Below are 18,589 nucleotides of genomic sequence, written 5' to 3'. Positions count from 1 at the left end.
AAGTTTTAAGAGAGAATCTAATTTATCATTATTTTTTTGTATCGTTAACTAATTTATATACATATTGTAAACTGAAGTTAGTTTTCCACTACAAAATTTACATGCCATTGGTTATAACTTTTAAAACAAATGAATAACTTATTTTATACATAATGATACGACAGACAGTGGTGCACTGTCACTAATAAACGGCTGCCTTATATCGAATTTTACGTTTTATTTTTCTTTTATGAGAATAATGGGGTCATTGTACGTAATTCTTCCGGCAACTTAAATCTGACCTCAGTCAAACAATTGGTAAGATAAATATTTTATGTAAGAGGAAATGTAGGGATATGTATACATGTACCTTTTGTCATTTTTCTATTCAATAATGCTTTTGTGAAACAATATGGAAAATTCCATGTGTTTTGCTGCTTATAAATTATATTTAACATAATCATGTTTTCTAGACAAAAACAATTATCAAGTCTCCCAGAGACGTGACATATCAAACACTCAATGAAATCAAGTTAGCTCAAGCAGCTATCAATCAACGTGTAAGGACGTTTCACCAAGCAAATACAACAATACGTACATGTAATATGCAATAAGAAAAACAAACATCAAGCTATTAAATGACGATAAATTATCAATCAAATTTCCAATTCATTCACTGTTCATTAATACATTTTGGGATAAAATTCTATGTACATATTTCTATGTCTATTTTTGTCCTTTTTTCTATGTCTATTTTTGTCCTTTTATATGTACCCGGATGGAAATTTTTGGAACCAATTTGAAGTAATAAGCCTTTTTGGATGGTCCAATGTCTGCAACATATCATTTGTGTAACGAGCATTTTTGCAGTTTCCAAATCGAACTGTTAAGTCAGGCCTAATCCAACTCTTACTGTTGTTTGCATCGCGTAAGACATTAAAAGGGCCATTGAATTGCAGCTTTCAGCAATTTCCTCAACAATTAAAACATTCGATATTCGACCAGAATAAAGGCAGTGCAACAATAAATTTTAGAACGGGTATCTATGGATGTCGAAAAATTCTTTAAGATGTGCAAAGATTATTTCCCTCCTAAAACATGAAAAATAAAATTGTTTTTTTAACAACTTTTGTGCATATGGTTTTCCCGGCTGTTCCATCACAAACACATCAGATTGACACAGAGTTACCTTGAAGACCTTAATGTTGCACCAATTGTGGTCTTGTCGTTAACTCTCTCCTTTTCTTTCTATAATCTGAAAATTGCTGTTGGATGGGAAAGTTTACACTAATGGTAAAATTACCAGTTTAAAAATACTTTATTTTGAATATATAATTTGTTCTTGTTCAGATGAAACATGAATTGAATAAGTGAAATCAAATTCTAAACAAAATACAAATGATGACAAGTGCACGATAGGAAATTTAAAATTAAACATAAAGGATTAAAACTAATATTGAATCCAGAGAAAGCAAATAAGTGAAAAGATGAAGACAATGAAAACTGATCAATCTCGTAAATCTGTAAACGATACAAATCGTGAACAAGGTAAAAAACACGGGCCCCTTAAAACACCAGAGGTGGGATCAGGAGGAGCATATATTGTCACCTCATAGTTAATGTTGCTTAATGATTTTTTTTTGTAGTTAATGAATCTAACTGCTGTGTTAATCACTCAGACTTTATTATGTTAAAAGTTGGATTTTTTTCATCAGTTTATATGATTATACAGTGTATATACCTCTCATATCAGATGAGAGAAATGTTCAAATTTAGAGTATGTAGAACTGATTTTAATATAACTTGACACACAAGTAGACTGCACTAAGATATTTAATTGTATATGTCGGTTTTTGTTTTGATGAAGGTGGTGCCATGGTTACTCAAAATAGAATTTTCTGTGAAATACTTAGAAAACACTACTCCTCCTACAGTTTGGTCTGATTTCAATAACTTGTCATACAAGTAGACTACACTGAGATACAGTGTCTTTGTCGGTTTTTGATGAATGATGTTGCCATAGTTACTAAAATCGACATTTCTGTAAAATTCTTTTAAAAGGCTACTCCTACAGTTTTTGTCTGATTGCAATAAATCTTGCCACAAAAAGAGATTAAACCAAGGATCATTATTCTACTTATTGCACTTGCAAAGTTGCAATTTCAAATAATGACCTCTGGGGGAAGGATGGGGCCACAATGGAGGATCAAAGCTTTAAATAAGAATATATAAGAAAAAAAAAACTTCTAAAAGTCATACTGATATGGAAGCATCCTCAGGAAGTGTAGATTCAAGTTTGTTTAAATCGTGACCCCCCCCCCCCCCCAGGGAGGGATAGGGAGGGACCACAGTAGGGTATCAAATTTTTACAAAGGAATATATACTAGGGAAAAATCTTAGTAGGTTAACTATACCTAACAAAAATTTTCCTATCAAAACCATGTAACTTTTTTGTATATTAAAAAATGACACATGGTCATTATTCTACGGGGTCTTTTTTCTACAATCCACACAGAGAAAATTGACTCCAAGACCATAATTTCTCCGAAAAGTGGGTCATTTTTCTACGTATAATATTGACCAGGGGGAAAAATTATCCCCGGTCAGTATTCTACGGGGGAGGGGCACTTTTCTTCGCTACACCGGTGTCATTATATACCGAAGGATGGCGATATTTGCAGTGAGGGTAGGTACGTATCGTCGCCAGCGACAATATGTACTCGTAAAGGGCGACAAAATGTACCATCAGAAGTAGCACGCATGCACTTTCAAATGGTTATATTCTCCGTGAGATCTCTGTATTGAGACAGTTTCGCAAAAAGTTTGCTCTTTCCATCAAAATTAATATTTTTTTCTTCCGTTTCGTTTTAGAGAAAAATGCTTCTTTCAATTGGTGTTGATAGAATTAAAATCTATCTGAAATAAGAATTAAAGATCCTAAACTTTTTCCAATCTTCTCACTTTACAGTTCTGATATAATTTGTGTCACCGATCCCTTTGAAAAGAGAATATACCGGTGCTGGCGTATAAAATGATTGTTTTTTGATTGATTTGATTCACATAAGTCATTGCTTTAAATAGGCGGTAGCTTCTTCCCTGGCTAGGAAAATATAAAGTTAAAATATATATAGATTATATTAATTCTGGGACTGATGGAAAATATTTTCAAGTTTGTAATGACGTACATCAAGCTAGGAAACAAACCAGGCGCACTTTACACTCACATCATTATACATGTAATTAATGCTTCAATGAAATCTGCTCCAATCATTTTAAAATAAGGTCAGACAAACAGAATGACAAAGTGCAAACGGACACGTCCTCCATCCGATGTCATTAGGTATTGCAACTAAAATATGATGATTCATTTCGACTGAGAATAAGTAAACAGAAATAACGGATTCCTCTAAATTTAGCACATGAGTAACATGAAAGAAACACAGTGACAGACGGGTTCAAATAAATGGATTACCAACATTTTAAATAGATTCTCATGCTAAAAATACACCCACCCGATAACCCTGTAAGTCTCATAAGACAAACATTCTAAAGGTACATAGTAACAATCAAATGTACGTAAATAGCTGGTCTACGCATCACTATAGAATTGTAAATAATAAAAATAAATTGGAGATTCATTTAGGGTGGATTCTTTATAAAATGAATCTGAATATAAAATCTTTATTTCATCACGAGTATCCTCTCCGTCTTCGTGACTACATATTTCTTTTATTTAATTTGATTATTTCAAATTGTATTAGATATACGACAGAAAACGCACTGTAAAACCTTAGTATACTTAAGTGCAAATATGGTATATCAAGTACATTAGAAAATGCAACTTGGCAAAAAGGTCAACGTCACCCCAACGATGTGCCCGGATATTTATCTTTCAAAGATTACACTCTTTGACCCAATTTTCCTGCCATTTCGGGTCGTCTTTGGTGAATTATGATAAGACAGTCCGTATAAAACGGAAGGCTGTTCTAACATTTCTGCAGCAAATTATTTTGGAACGAAGAAATGGATGTTCATCTTTTTTACATGATCTTGGCAGTGGGTAAGGTTTATTAATATATAGATTTGCAAACTTTCGAGTAAAGATTTTTTATTTAAGGCAAAACATATCAATCTTTTAGGTCAATTAATTATAGCTTTCTTAAAATTTATTATGAAGAAAATCAAAACTTACCATCATTGATGTTTTCCACCAATGTACAGATAATTAGTAATTATGTGACATTGTAGTGACACTGACCGGAAGTCATGGCCAAAGTGACACGTGTAGTGACGTACTTCCGGACTGTCATGAGTACACAAAAAGTGCCTGTCAAGCCCCTTATGAATCCTGGGGAAGGAAAAATTGTGCACTGTTCTGTGGTTTCTGCAGTAAGTAGAAGAATTATGCACTGTTCTGTGGTTTTTGTAGTAAGTAGAAGAATTTGTGCACTGTTCTGTGGTTTCTGAAGTAGGTAGAAGAATTGTGACCTGTTCTATGGTTTCTGCAGTAAGTAGTGTTACAAATTATATGATACAGCTCAGGGAAAAGAAAAGTAAGAGCCATACATAGTAACTTTCAGTTAGAAGAACTTTATATCATGAGATGAGTAAACAATTTCCCCAAAATTTTTCTTTTTTGCAAAATAGACAGCGTAACATGTAAGTAGACATAATAGTTTGATAAAAAAAAATTCTGGGTAAAATGAGCAAAATGGTTTTTGAATACAATAAGCATTTAAAACAGACAAAAAGAAGATAAGATTTTGAATACGGGAGATAACTTTATCTTTCTGTTACCCTGAAAAGATAAAGTAGTCATGTAATATATTAGAGATCTATTTGAAGACAATAAAAGTATTCTGTTTCTGTTGATGTACATATGAATCCAACATAACTGCAGAACAAATATAACAGAGGAATATTTCATATGACTGTGTTTAAATGGAATGCCGGATTTTTTATGAACATCTTTCTGATCACTTAGAATTCTGTTTTGTACAGCTCCAGCCTGCGCTGACAAACTTCCTGATTGTAAGGATTATAGCCAGTCTTCGTGTGTTGCACCTTATGAACCATGGGCAAGAAAGAACTGTGCCAAAACCTGTGGATATTGTGGTAGTGCTAGATATCAATTTATTACCTCCCTTTTGTACTAATACACATAAAATCGATTAAGGTTCATCTTTATTAAAATAAAAAATACATTTATGAGGTCAACATGTCAGAGTTTTGAATGAGAACGGCATAAATGAAGATGTAATTTTTTTTATACCGATACTCCATCACAGATAATCTTTCTTATGTATCTCTACAATTTTAGGCGTAAACGCTTCTACACCCGCCACATCCCCAACTACTCCGGCGGTTGCGAAAACAGACTGTTTGTACAGGGGTACATCTTATAAACTTGGGGAAGAATGGAATGATGGTTGTCAGTATCACTGTACCTGTGGAGAAGGGAGGGCATACCGTTGCAGCACTATGTGAGTTGAATCTCAGTATAGAGACTGACAATGACATTGTTCCTCATTCAAGATAACATTTAGCACTTACACTTTGTATTGATTTTTACCTTTTTTACAACAATTTTATCAATAAGGGTATGTTTTTTGTAAAGAATATAGAAATATCTACGCGATAGATCAATACATTCAGTAAATTTCTTTATGAAATTGATTTGTAAATCTACCTCTTTCAACCCCACGCCCGCGTGGCACAGTGGTAAGATCGTCTGATCTAGAATGTAGTAAGGAGTTGATACTTACGTCGCGGGTTGGAATCCCACAGTAGGTTGTGGAGACCGGTCCTTCGGATGAGACCGTATAAACCGAGGTGCCGTGTCGCAGTAGGTGCTGGTACGAAAAAGATCCCTCACTGCTCAATGGCCCTAAGTGCCGAGTTTTGCAGCTCCTCATCGGCAAGTGATGGAGTCTCCAAATGAGTGAAAAATTCTCGAAATACGTTAAACAACAATCAATCAAACAAACAAAATCTTTCAACCCCCTATAATACACATGGAACCTTGGAACACAATAGGAACCACATACACTTTAAATACACTAGGAACAACAAAATATATACTGTTCACACTCAATCTGATTGAAAAGAATAAACCCATTAAATTGTCGAAACTATAAAAAAAGTGTACATTTAAAACAATTTGTAATTTTTTTCTTCGACTGGCAATATATTTTTTTGCATTAACTTTCCACGTCAAAACGGCTCGTACGTCTATTAGCTACACCAGTTCTGAAAGCCGATAAATTTTTAAGAAAGATGAACAAAAGTAACATTTAAGAAGAGAGAAAATTAGAGAATTTTAATGTAAGCATTGAATTCTTTATCTTTTCTTTTTTCGGATGTCGTTGTTCGTATAACAGCACGTGGCTTTGTCAACAAATTTACAAATCGCGTGATAGTCAATTTGTCGGCACGGCTAGGAGCTGTTATACGATTGACGACATCCGAAAGCTTCAATGTGTGTCTTTCATTTTCAGTTGCCCAACATTTATAGATCCACCACGTAACTGCCATTACCAAGCCATCGATGGACAATGTTGCAGAAAGCTTGTTTGTTCGGACAATCCGAATAGTAAGATGTGGAAAATATAAAGCACCTTTAACGTTTGATAAAATATTAAACCGAGAGCAGAACCTTATGTGACATTTTTCTTTTTAGCCCCAGTTATAGGTGATACGGGGTGCATCTACAACAAAAGGAAGTATGTACAAGGAGAGACGTGGACCGAAGGCTGTTCTATTAATTGTACTTGTGTGGATGGAAGATCTGGCCAATATAAATGTGAAAGCACGTGAGTATGCGCAAATTTAGAATTTTTTTTGTCTTGTCACGTTGATTATCAACGGCAAAAAGTGCTTTTTTGAAGCTATACAATGTACATACAATTTCCAAAAATTGCATTAGACATCTTATTGATATTTCATACAGAATTGCCATGACTTAAATATTGTAAACATGGTATTTCACTATACATTTCTATCTGAATATCCTATAGCTGCCCGGAAGTCAAACCAGCAGATGGATGTGTTGTTGTAAAGAGAAATGGCAGTTGTTGTCCTGAATCTGTGTGTAACCTACGCAAGGCTAGTGAAACAAATGGTATTCAATAAAATATTTTTACTCCCTGTATGCATTCATAGCATACTTCCTCTTCAATGATATTGTGTTTATATATCTAAAAGATATCAAGTAATTGAAAGATAATTTAGAGCCAAACACAGAAAAAAAAGAAACACGAAAAATAATAATAAAAAAATCCCAAGCCAACAAAAAGCAAAAACAAAGTAACGGAAACCAAAAAGACAAAGAATAAGAAGATAAAAAAAACCTCTCCCCCTCTCTCACTCTAAATAAACTTTAGTTTTCAAGTATAACAAAGAGCATTTTTTTCATTCTTTTTTGCAGATCAACTGTTTTTAAAAGCATTTTTATCAATAAACAATTCCCTTTTTATGCCAGTCTTTTTATAGCGTCTTTACAAAATGTTTACCCCTTTTGTGTTTTTAAAATACGATTTTTTCAGCCCCTGGATGTCGCTACAATGGACTCGTATACGAAGAAGGCGACGAATGGAATGATGGATGTAGTCTCACAATAAACTGTAAAGATGCAGCCGCAGGATATTACACAGCCCAGCCAAGGTGAACTGTTCTTCAACATTCAATGACTGATAATACATAAAAAGTTCTTTTTTAAATTTAAATTTTTGAACGAAATACATTTATATGTAAAGTTTAAATATAATTTCAACTTCTTTCCGTATAACACAGATGTTTGGACTTACTACTTCCAAAAATCTGTCACCTGGATCCTGCGCCTGCAGGGAAATGCTGTCAGGTGCCGAACTGTCCGGCCTCCTATCCATACAACTACCCTCCAGGATATATACTAGAGTGATACACGTGTACTAAGAAGACGGGATTAGGGCTGGGCTGTTTTTGTATATATGTTGGCATTACGATAAACATGTAGTTAGGACTCATTACCAGATCATTATAACATCATATTTACACTTTGCCTGATAACTAAGTGCACTTGCTTATTGGTTTTCACTAATGTTAGTATTGTAGATAATCATGCATACAGGTGAAACTGTATGTGTATTTTAAAGGACATTGATCATTATATTATAATTTATTTTTATACAGCATTTTTGAAAATAAATACCTTAATACCTTATTGTAATCTTTTTGTTTTCTTGATGAAATATGAACAGTAATCAAGCTCAGAAGTCCATTCAAACAATACAAATTTGGAGCAGGGCAAACACGGACCTCTAAAAACATCAGAGGTTTGATCAAGTGCCATGGAGGAGTGAGCATTCCCTATCGATTGGTCACACCCGCCTTGTGCTCCTTGTCATGATCGGGAAACGGAAAAATCCGTGGACAATTCAATGTGAAAATAATGGCATAACAATTTGTATGAAAAAAAAACGTCAGTCAACATTCGACTTAATAATAGATTGTATTTGGTGATAAGGTAATTGTATCGACCATAGACCTTGCAAAATGCTGACTTTAAACAAGACCGTTGATTTTCTTGTTTCACCAACTTATTTGTCAATAGCTTGCCTCGTTTAAGAAATTGTTTGTGTGTATCGAATCAACTGGGAGACATAAACTCCATATGCAGGTGATAATGATATATTGCTATATAAATAAGGAAAGTTAACAATAGAAAAGTTTAAGTTATCACGTTTATCATAAAGTTTTGTTGTTAGGTTACCCTAACGTCTTTTTCTAGTAAAATATCCAAATATGAAACAGATGTGTCAGACCCTGTGGTATCCTTTATATTGATTTCAAAGGGAAATATCGAATCAACGTAGGAATGAAAATGAATATTGTTAATTAATAAAACGTTTATCGTGGGGAATGGTTGTATATAAAGTGTTGAAAAGTCGTACGTTTTGATGTTATTGATTTTGGCAAATTTTTGTCATTTCAAATTTTCTGAGAGTTCTTCGGAGTTTTTAAGTATCCACATCTGATTAACACCATTTCTCGAATGTATCATTGTACAGTTCTACCGAAGTCTGTCCTTCACGGCTGTTGGTATTTTTCGTGAAAAGTTGATATGTTTTATTAAACATTTGAAATTTACATTTATTTACTTTAGATGTGAATCACACAAACTCAGATACCTGAACTAGAGACTTAATTGTAAGCACTGCCCCACTAAGCTGTAGAACGGAGCGAATCTGTCCCGACAAATGTAATGGGAATATAAATAGAATTGTATTGAAATTAATAAGGTAAAGGCAACGAACTGTAAGCGATCTTATGAATTCTGTAAACAATATAAAACGTGAGCAGGCACCGGAAACACCAAAAGTGGGATCAGGTGCCTAGGAGAAGCAAACTTCCCTTGTCGAGCGAAATACCCGCCGTTAACCCACTGTATTGATCACGGAATAATCTGTAGTCAAAAATAGTATTAAACAATGGACTAACAATTAGTATTTGTATGAAACATGTCAGTAAAAATACGACCCAACGATGCAAAAAAATTGTATTTGCAAACAAGGTCATTATCACCATAGAACTTGCGAAGTGCTAACTCTAAGCGGGATCGTAGAAATCCCTGTAACATCACCTTATTTGTCAGTAGCCTTCCTCAGTTTAAAATTGATTGTACTTAAAACATGAGAGACATAAAAACCATATGCAGGTGATAGTGGAATATTTTTTTTTTACACAAATAGGGGAAACTGAAGATGGAAAAGCTTATGTCCTCCCGTTTGTCATTCATTTCGGGTGTTAGTTTGCCATTAACGTCTGCAGTCAGTAAAAGATCCAAATATGAAACAGATGTGACAGACTCTGTAGTATCTTTTATTTCGAGTTCACTGGGATATATCAAGTCAACATAAGAATGAAAGTAACTACAATGTAGTTGTTAACTGATAAATCTCAATATCGAAATGTCTCTATGATTTATTGTTACATGACAGTCATAGGAAGCAAAGCCTTTTCCTCCGATTTGAATGTCTGTATGTCGAGATCATGAAAAAAAAACGTTTGGTTCGAACCTCTTTGGAACCATTATTTACACATCGATAAATCTGATCTCCTCTCAAAAACATCAGTCCCAGTGATGGGTAGGAATTTATATAAATTATGGCCTCTGGTTCTAGGGTTAGGCCACAATTTGATAGAAGAGAAGACAAAATTTCAAAGGGGATTTTATATGGGATAAAGTATGTCTAAAAATATTTGCAAGTCTTCTGGAATCTTTTTGAAACAGAAGAACTACAATTTAACGGATTAGTGTGCAAGCACAGGGATCGCATATTTACACTGAAGTAGACAGCGAACCGTCTCCTAACGAAATCTTCAGAAGTTAATAAGTGAAAAAGTGTAAGAAAAACTTGGCTATTAAGGTAGATTACAGACTGTCTTCTGGTTTAAATGGCATCCATTCAGACATTGACATACTTTATGTGGGTTGTCTGGAACACTGATAAGGTACATTGTCCTAGATAAAACTTTAATTTGTGTAAAGCGATCGCGTACTCTTTATAAAAAATGTTAAAATTTACAATTAGCATTCTTCTAATTACAGGTAAGTGCACAAAATATATTTTTTCTTTTTGCAAATTTAAGTACAATAACAGCAATGTACTTTACTTGAAGAAAATTTAATGTTTGAGTTAGCCATTCTAATGATTCAGCTACATCTCAGTAGTGATGTGAGGATTGTGCAAATGTGCTCTTTGTTTTGGTTTTCTAGCTACAACGCGCACATGCTATAGTATTTGTGGTGACCTTTTACCTGATTGTGCTGAATATACACAGTCTGCTTGTAAAGCACCCTATGACTCTTGGGCAAGGAAAAATTGCGCAAGCTTCTGTGGATTTTGTAGTAAGAATATTTTAAGTGTGTTTAATCATTTTAGTAAAAACAAAAACAATACAGATTTTTCTAACAAACATGGACAGTATTATTTAATTGGGTATTCATGTTTTCTTGTTTTTCTTTTACTTAATAGCCAGTTGATTTGTCTTTTAAATAAATTAATGAAAAAAATATTCATATACATGAAAGCAGTAGTAGTGTTAGTCTATTAAATATCTTACTATAAATAACTTTACCATAGCGCCCAGTTGCAGTGATGCAATATCAGATTGTGCAGAATATGGGAAGCAGGCGTGTGTGGCGCCATATTTGACATGGGCCAAAAATCATTGTGCAAGCTACTGCGGATTGTGCAGTGAGTATCTTTATTTTTTTTTTTAAAAATCATTGACTCTGATGAATGATTGTGGGTAATTAAAATTCTAAAATTAATTCTAGTTTTTCTCACTCTTTAAGACTTTTTACAGCTATACTAGTATATATTGGTAGAAGACAACAAACTCTTCTCATTGACAAACTTTTTTATGGAAAGGTGACAACTCAGTTCCAACAAAAAAGCCCATGACCACTCAAACAGCACTGACAAAGGGAAGCTGTACATATAAAGGACAGGTTTATGCTGTAGGAGAAACCTGGTTGGATGGATGTGATTATAGATGTACGTGCACTAATGAGGGTCTTACACAATGTGTGCAACCGTAAGTAATTCATCTTCACAGAGCAGAAGCATTCATTGTTCAAACTGATTTTCCCCCAAGATAACACCAAGATTTTCTCATTGCGATACTTACTTTTAATGCAATTATCTATAAGACTACAAACTGTACTTCCGATTGTGTAACTTCATTTTTAAAAATCTGATTTGCTACAACATATTTCCCTATTGTTGAACCTTTTTCTCATCTGATCAAATTGATAGACTCAAATTTCTGATCAAATTTATCTGCCATTGAACTGTCTGATGATATGTGTATTAGGTTTTTCCAAGGTTCTACAATGAAGGGATATGTCATTTTCCAAGGGTACACGATTTAGGAAAAAAATGAAATGATAAAAATAGATAAAACTTGTCAAGAAGCAAAGAACCGAGGGTAGACACTATAATTCTATTGCATATAAAATATTAATCAAATCATCCAACGAGGCTTCGGTGCGCCACGCTAATGAATAAACTTTTTATTGGATAATTTTCTAAGAGTCTTCTTCCGGAAAACAGCAAACCTACCATTAAATAAATCAGTTTTCATTCATATAATACAGAACCAGATTCACCTAGGAATGAACTAAATATACAAATTTAAATTCCTTAAACAATGTCATAAACAATAACAATCTATGGGTTATATCTAGTTGTGCCGTGTATTCCAATTTGCCCACCAACTGTAGGCAGGAACCTGTGCCTGGCGATTGTTGTAAACGAGTTGTCTGTTCCTTCAGTAAGTATGAACATATACGTCATGCTACGAATACGGATATGAAATATTTCTACTGCTGTTCCCTTCTACCTATATATTTTCATCCAGTTTCTTGTTTGGGTATATAGAGCTGATAATGTTGAGATATTTTGAAGTGTTCAATGAATGGGCTTTTAATTAATGGAACAATTTTCAGTATATAATATAATGAAGTATAATGATTATGATGGGTACTTGCATCTACATACCTTTAAGTTGACTAAGTCATATAATATCTATTTTAAAAATAAGCTAAACATAATGCATAACTGAAGAACATAATTTACCTTCAGATCAAACGGCAAGTCCAACAGATACTTCTTTGAATCTAGATCAAGGGTGTCTGTATAAAAATACAAGTTACGCCAAGGGCCAGACATGGATGGACGGGTGTGATTATAAATGCACGTGTGAGAGAAACGATATTGTCCAGTGTGTGACACCGTAAGTAATGGTTGAATGCACTTACTATCTCACAAAACCTTTTTTTGAAACGTCTTCTTTATTACGAGAAATTTGTCAAATAACCTTTTTGTAGAAAATAGTTATTCACATTTTACAGATATAAAATGTACACACCAATGACATGATTTTCTACATTGTTTATATTGAAGATGTGTTATTTACACCAATCTTCCATCGTCGTGTCATTATGAGACGGTTCCAGGGGACTGCTGCAAGAAAGTTGTCTGTGCATTAAGTGGTATTTTAACTTTTTTGTATTTTATGAAACAGTGTATGTGTGAAGAAAAAACATCCAACACATTAAATTATGAACGTACAGTTACCGAAAATATATTTTCCTGGTCTAGGCAGTGGTAGTGGGGTTATACAAGGCAATGACAAATGTGTATACAAGGACAAATCGTATGCCGTCGGGGAGGTGTGGCAAGACGGGTGCGACTACAACTGCACGTGTTTGACTGGACTTACTACTCATTGTTCAACTCTGTAGGTTAAATTCTACATAGCTACGGCCAAATTCGGTTATCTCGAATTATATTTGAGACTGAATTTAGAAGTTGGGACATGTACTAGAATTTGTAATATAGCTGGAACCTTAGATTATATCTAACGTATCTCTGAGGTCGTTTCAAGTTATTGACTTCATCATTATTTCAAAATCTATCTCCCTTTTCTATGAAATGTAATAACATGTCATTTTAAACACAATCATCTTTATAATTGTTTTTATCAAGGTTAAACTGAACATTTTGCAGATGCAATCTATTTAGCCACCTTCCACCAAGTTGCCACTACGAGGTAGTCCCCGGCCAATGTTGTAAGAAGTTAGTCTGCCTAAACACAACTGGTTGTACGTATCTTCTACCTTTAAATTTTGTTGTTGTTTTTTCGAAAGTGTAAAGGTTGATGGTAGGAAAAAAGGGTTATTTAAACAGATTATTTAATAATAATAATCTGTAATGTAGTTAAATGTATTTTGATGGGTTGAAAAATCAAATTTTTTTTTTATTAAAATCTGGCTTGTGAAAACTTAATAATCTGGAAGTATTTAAAAATCATCTTTAAAATGATGAGAAATTTAATGAGTATAAGACATTTATCAAGGCTTCCAATTCCAGTACAGTGTATTATTTTGCTTTAGCCTCATTTATTGACCGCGGAGGTTGTACGTACAAAAACCAGACTTACAATACAGGACAAACTTGGCAAGATGGCTGTTCCATCAACTGTACATGTGTCAACGGTAGAACTGGACAATACAAATGCATCAGCACGTACGTAAAATAAAAACCAATACAATGAACATAAAAACTAAAGCTGTATTAATTTATTAATTTCATTCCAAGAATAAATTAAACATTTTACAATTATCATGAATTCATGATGTTATTTAATGCTTAAATCATTGTGCTCTTCTTGTAAATTTTAATTCAAAACAGACTTCTCATAAAAATAATCAATTACTTCATTTGTTCACGTTTGTATAATTACATTTAAAGATGAATGGATTTTAAAATCAATGTTTCTTGTCTTTGGTTAATGATCTGTAAACCAAAAAATTTACAAATCTACAAACGCACTGGAATAATTTGCATAGATTAATTTAATTCCAAACAAGAAAAAATATCTTCCTCCAATTTTGAAAAAAAAATCACAATTTTGGCTCAGACATCTGCATTTTAAAGAGATCATACAGTAATATATGTTGAACTTGTAAACTTTTTGCTCATAAAAATCTACGAATGACGTTGTCATCCTACTTTCAGTATAACATATATATATTCTAATAATAAGTTCTACTCCTAAATCAAAAGGTTTGGACAGCGTATACAATATCAAAGGCATAATAAAGCGAAATTAAATACAGTATAAAAAGGAAATTTGAAAAGAACGAAAACTAACCCTTATTTGTGATGCATTCTTTTAAACCATATTCATTAGAATCTGTTATTTCCTTTTTAGACTTGTCAGTAAATAAGAAGATTCATTTAGATTTCGTCTCATTAAACACTTGCCTTATTTGTCAATTGTTTAAAGAAAAAATTAGAATTCTAGTAATTTTATCATATTTTGAAAACCATACAATATATGGGTAAAATGTATTTGTTTTTATTTACTCAGAAAGATCATAATCAAATAATTTTCTGTTGTGATATACATGTAAAGTTATTAGTTTTACGATCTATACAGGTGTCCTGAAATTCAACCAGCTGCCGGATGTTCTTTGGTGAAGAGGGACGGAAAATGCTGTCCTGAATCAGTCTGTAACTTACCAAATATAAATACAACATCAGCCTTACCAAGTAAGACCAGAGTGATTATAGTAAAAATATAAATACAACATCAACCCTACCAAGTACGACCAGAGTTATTAGTAAAAATATAAATACAACATCAGCCCTACCAAGTACGACCAGAGTTATTAGTAAAAATATAAATACAACATCAGCCCTACCAAGTAAGACCAGAGTGATTATAGTAAAAATATAAATACAACATCAGCCCTACCAAGTAAGACCAGAGTGATTATAGTAAAAATATAAATACAACATCAACCCTACCAAGTAAGACCAGAGTGATTATAGTAAAAATATAAATACAACATCAGCCCTACCAAGTACGACCAGAGTTATTAGTAAAAATATAAATACAACATCAGCCCTACCAAGTAAGACCAGAGTGATTATAGTAAAAATATAAATACAACATCAGCCTTACCAAGTAAGACCAGAGTGATTATAGTAAAAATATAAATACAACATCAACCCTACCAAGTAAGACCAGAGTGATTATAGTAAAAATATAAATACAACATCAGCCCTACCAAGTAAGACCAGAGTGATTATAGTAAAAATATAAATACAACATCAGCCCTACCAAGTAAGACCAGAGTGATTATAGTAAAAATCTAAATGCAATATCAGCCCTACCAAATACGACCAGAGTTATTAGTAAAAATATAAAAATGACGGAGTTAGGGTAGTTCTGTTTTTCAAAAATTGATATTAAATCAAAACATTGTTGTACATTTAACTTGGCATTTCTCGATATAGGTGACTTTCATGGCTGTGTTTACAAGGATGGATCGGTATATCAGTCTGGTGACATGTGGTATGATGGTTGTAAGTGGAAATGTTATTGTCAAAGAGCAAATTTTTACAACTGTGAAAGTAGGTAAGGAAAAAAAAATAAAAGCTAGAGATAAGCTTTTCATAATAAATTTCCTCCTACAATTTGTTATTATTTTTATTTTTAATTTTCCTTTCTTCTTTTGACTTAATTTCTTGTATATACGTTACGATTTTAACAAAAAAAAAATTCATATGTAAATTTTAATGTTATTTAGATGTGTTGAATTTCATCTACCGACTGCATGTACACTTGAGCCTCCTCCTACTGGAAAATGCTGCAAAGTACCCAAATGTCCTGCTAACTACTTTATTAATTATCCACCTGGATATGTTCAGGAGTAGGATCAGATGCCATGAACAAAAAATAAATAGATATGTTTAGTGATCTTCAAATGAATATTTTGAATGAATTAGAAAAATACAGATTTTATTATACTTTATTTGCCTTCTTTTTTTTCGATAGACACAGGTGTCATTTTGTAAACTTTAAATTCACTGAGTGGCAGAACTTACAATATGAATGCCATGGCAAAAAAATACAAAATTTACAATATGACAACCATAAAAAGCGTTCAGTTTATATTGCACTAAGCATTTTTTTATTCTCATTTAATGAAAAGTTCTTGTTGATATCTTCCATCGAAAGACAGTAGAATCTTCTGTTCCTTACTCATGAAATCAAATGACTAGTTCCATACAACTAAGTATCTATCCATATGTTTTCATTCTAAATGAAGTAGTTGTTCTTTATGCTTTTCTTTTGTGGAGGTAATGAATTTACATGGATGCACTTTTTATACTTAAAACGTTAGACATTAACTTAAATTAACCTTAGTACATGTATAAATCCAAAATGTGCATTCCATGCACCTTACATCTACAACTGCAATTCATTTCTATGAAAATAAAAACAAGAGGCCAATGGACAACAACGCTCATCCGAGTCACATGGTACTGCTCGAGAAGAATATTTGAAAAGATCTTTCCCATTTCCCCACTTCAAGCTTCGAATATCTATTGTGGCTGCACATTTGCCCCTGGGGTAATGACTTGACCAAACACTGCGTCAACTACACTACATGCATATCAGGATGATTTGATATAGTCCTACTATCTTGAGAAAATAATTTTAAAGATGTTCTTTCCTAAATAAATCGCTACTGTGGTTCCACTCTATCCAAAGATTTCATGAATTGAACAAACAAAAACCTTTTTAAATATACATTAGATGTGGGTGATTTCTCATAAAGGCTCATTTTGGCCATCTGTTATTGAAAGGGAAGATTTTGATTTTATTCTACATACATGTATTCCTATATAAAATATATTGCCCTACCCAAGCCCCAGGGACCATGATTTGAACATTAATCTACACTATGTAAGCTTTTTTTCTGACCCAGTGGTTTTGGAGAAAATGACCCCACCCTAATTTTACTATTTCCTAATTGCATGCTCTTGAAAGAAGATGCGGATCATCATATTTGAATAAATTTGAATAACCACTACCCAAGAATGCTTTATGCTAAGTTCGGTTCAAATTATTTCACTGGTTCTAGAGATGAAGTCAAAAATGTTAATAGGAAGAAATGCCTCAGGTGAAATAAAATTATTAACTTCCACTTTTTGAAGATTGGACAGCATACTATCAAATACATGTAGATAAATTTTACAATTTATTTCTTATAAAGGAACTCATGCAGACTTTTGTTATAAAAAGGTATGATCTTTTTTGATTGATAAAGGAAATTTCTATACATGCTTTAGTCGCCCGCGTGGCGCAGGTGGTTAGAGCGTTTGCGCTAGAGTCGCGGAGTAAGGAGTTGATCCTTACGTCGCGGGTTCGAATCCCACTGTGGGACGTGGAGACCGGCCCTTCGGATGAGACCGTATAAACCGAGGTCCCGTGTCGCAGTAGGTGCTGGCACGAAAAAGATCCCTCACTGCTCAATGGCCCTGATTGCCACGCATAGGTCAAAATTTGCAGCTCTCCACCGGCAAGTGGTGGCCTCTCCATATGAGTGAAAAATTCTGGAGAGGGACGTTAAACAACAACAAACAAACAAATATACATGCTTTAACACTGTGCATTTCATATAGTATTGATTACAAACTACCGTTCTTCTTCAATTCCAAAACCTTTGCAATTCTAAACACTATTTCTGCAAAGTTGAATCAATATATACAATCAGAATAACATGTCAAATATCAAATTAAACAAAGCAGCATATATATTATTACATTGCGTGTAGAACAAAGGGGTATTGTTCATGAAGGGTAAGGGAATTCATTTAACTCAGATGCCTCTTTATCCCAAACAGACAAATCTTTCAAAGATTCGTTTTCAGGCTTCAAGAAATCCCCAAATATACATGCCTGGATCATGCCAGCTGCTGCAGCATATGGGTCCACAGAGGAGGGAGGTCTACGATCCTCCAGATATCCCCGTCGCTCCCAGGTTACTAAAGGAGGGATCCTGACTGTTGTTACGGCTTTTTCTGCTCCGTCAAATACAAATTCGTCAATGACGGGGTGTCCCTTTACCTTCTTATTTGAAAGTCTGGTTGTATTAGCTTCTTCAATAGTTTGGTCGTAAATTTTTAATAGGGGATTTTGGTCAGATTTGGATAGTATATTAATTGCATGATGGATAAATCTGAAATTATAGTAGATTCAATGAA

At 33.6% G+C, this 18,589-nt stretch overlaps 2 protein-coding genes and 1 pseudogene across 2 annotated transcripts in view; 1 reads left to right on the top strand and 2 right to left on the bottom strand.

The window, feature by feature from the left end:
* LOC133185180 (zinc phosphodiesterase ELAC protein 1-like) overlaps positions 1-2,930 on the bottom strand; it is a 295,055-nt gene extending 292,125 nt beyond the window's left edge. The window contains exon 1 of the mRNA XM_061320270.1: positions 2,923-2,930. The gene's annotated coding sequence lies outside the window, so the exon portion shown is untranslated. The remainder of the gene's footprint in view (positions 1-2,922) is intronic.
* Positions 2,931-4,002: 1,072 nt separating this feature from the next.
* LOC133194803 (kielin/chordin-like protein) lies at positions 4,003-16,294 on the top strand. The gene is made up of 21 exons (XM_061330714.1): positions 4,003-4,039; positions 4,228-4,368; positions 4,981-5,094; positions 5,300-5,462; positions 6,477-6,571; positions 6,659-6,791; positions 6,996-7,099; positions 7,524-7,641; positions 7,771-7,832; positions 10,736-10,867; positions 11,103-11,216; positions 11,394-11,559; positions 12,212-12,297; positions 12,609-12,759; positions 12,930-13,018; positions 13,128-13,266; positions 13,536-13,630; positions 13,922-14,054; positions 14,971-15,083; positions 15,834-15,954; positions 16,127-16,294. The coding sequence occupies exons 1-21, from the start codon at positions 4,003-4,005 to the stop codon at positions 16,251-16,253; spliced, it is 2,433 nt and encodes an 810-aa protein (XP_061186698.1). The 3' UTR covers positions 16,254-16,294.
* A 1,691-nt stretch (positions 16,295-17,985) lies between these two features.
* Positions 17,986-18,589, bottom strand: part of LOC133185177 (uncharacterized) — a 47,428-nt pseudogene continuing 46,824 nt past the window's right edge.

Source organism: Saccostrea echinata, unplaced genomic scaffold, assembly GCF_033153115.1.
Source record: "Saccostrea echinata isolate AGI-Se365-2 ecotype Australia unplaced genomic scaffold, CSIRO_AGI_Sech_v1 ptg000001l, whole genome shotgun sequence".
In the NCBI taxonomy this organism is placed as follows: domain Eukaryota; kingdom Metazoa; phylum Mollusca; class Bivalvia; order Ostreida; family Ostreidae; genus Saccostrea; species Saccostrea echinata.
This window is presented reverse-complemented; position numbering and strand designations above follow the sequence as displayed.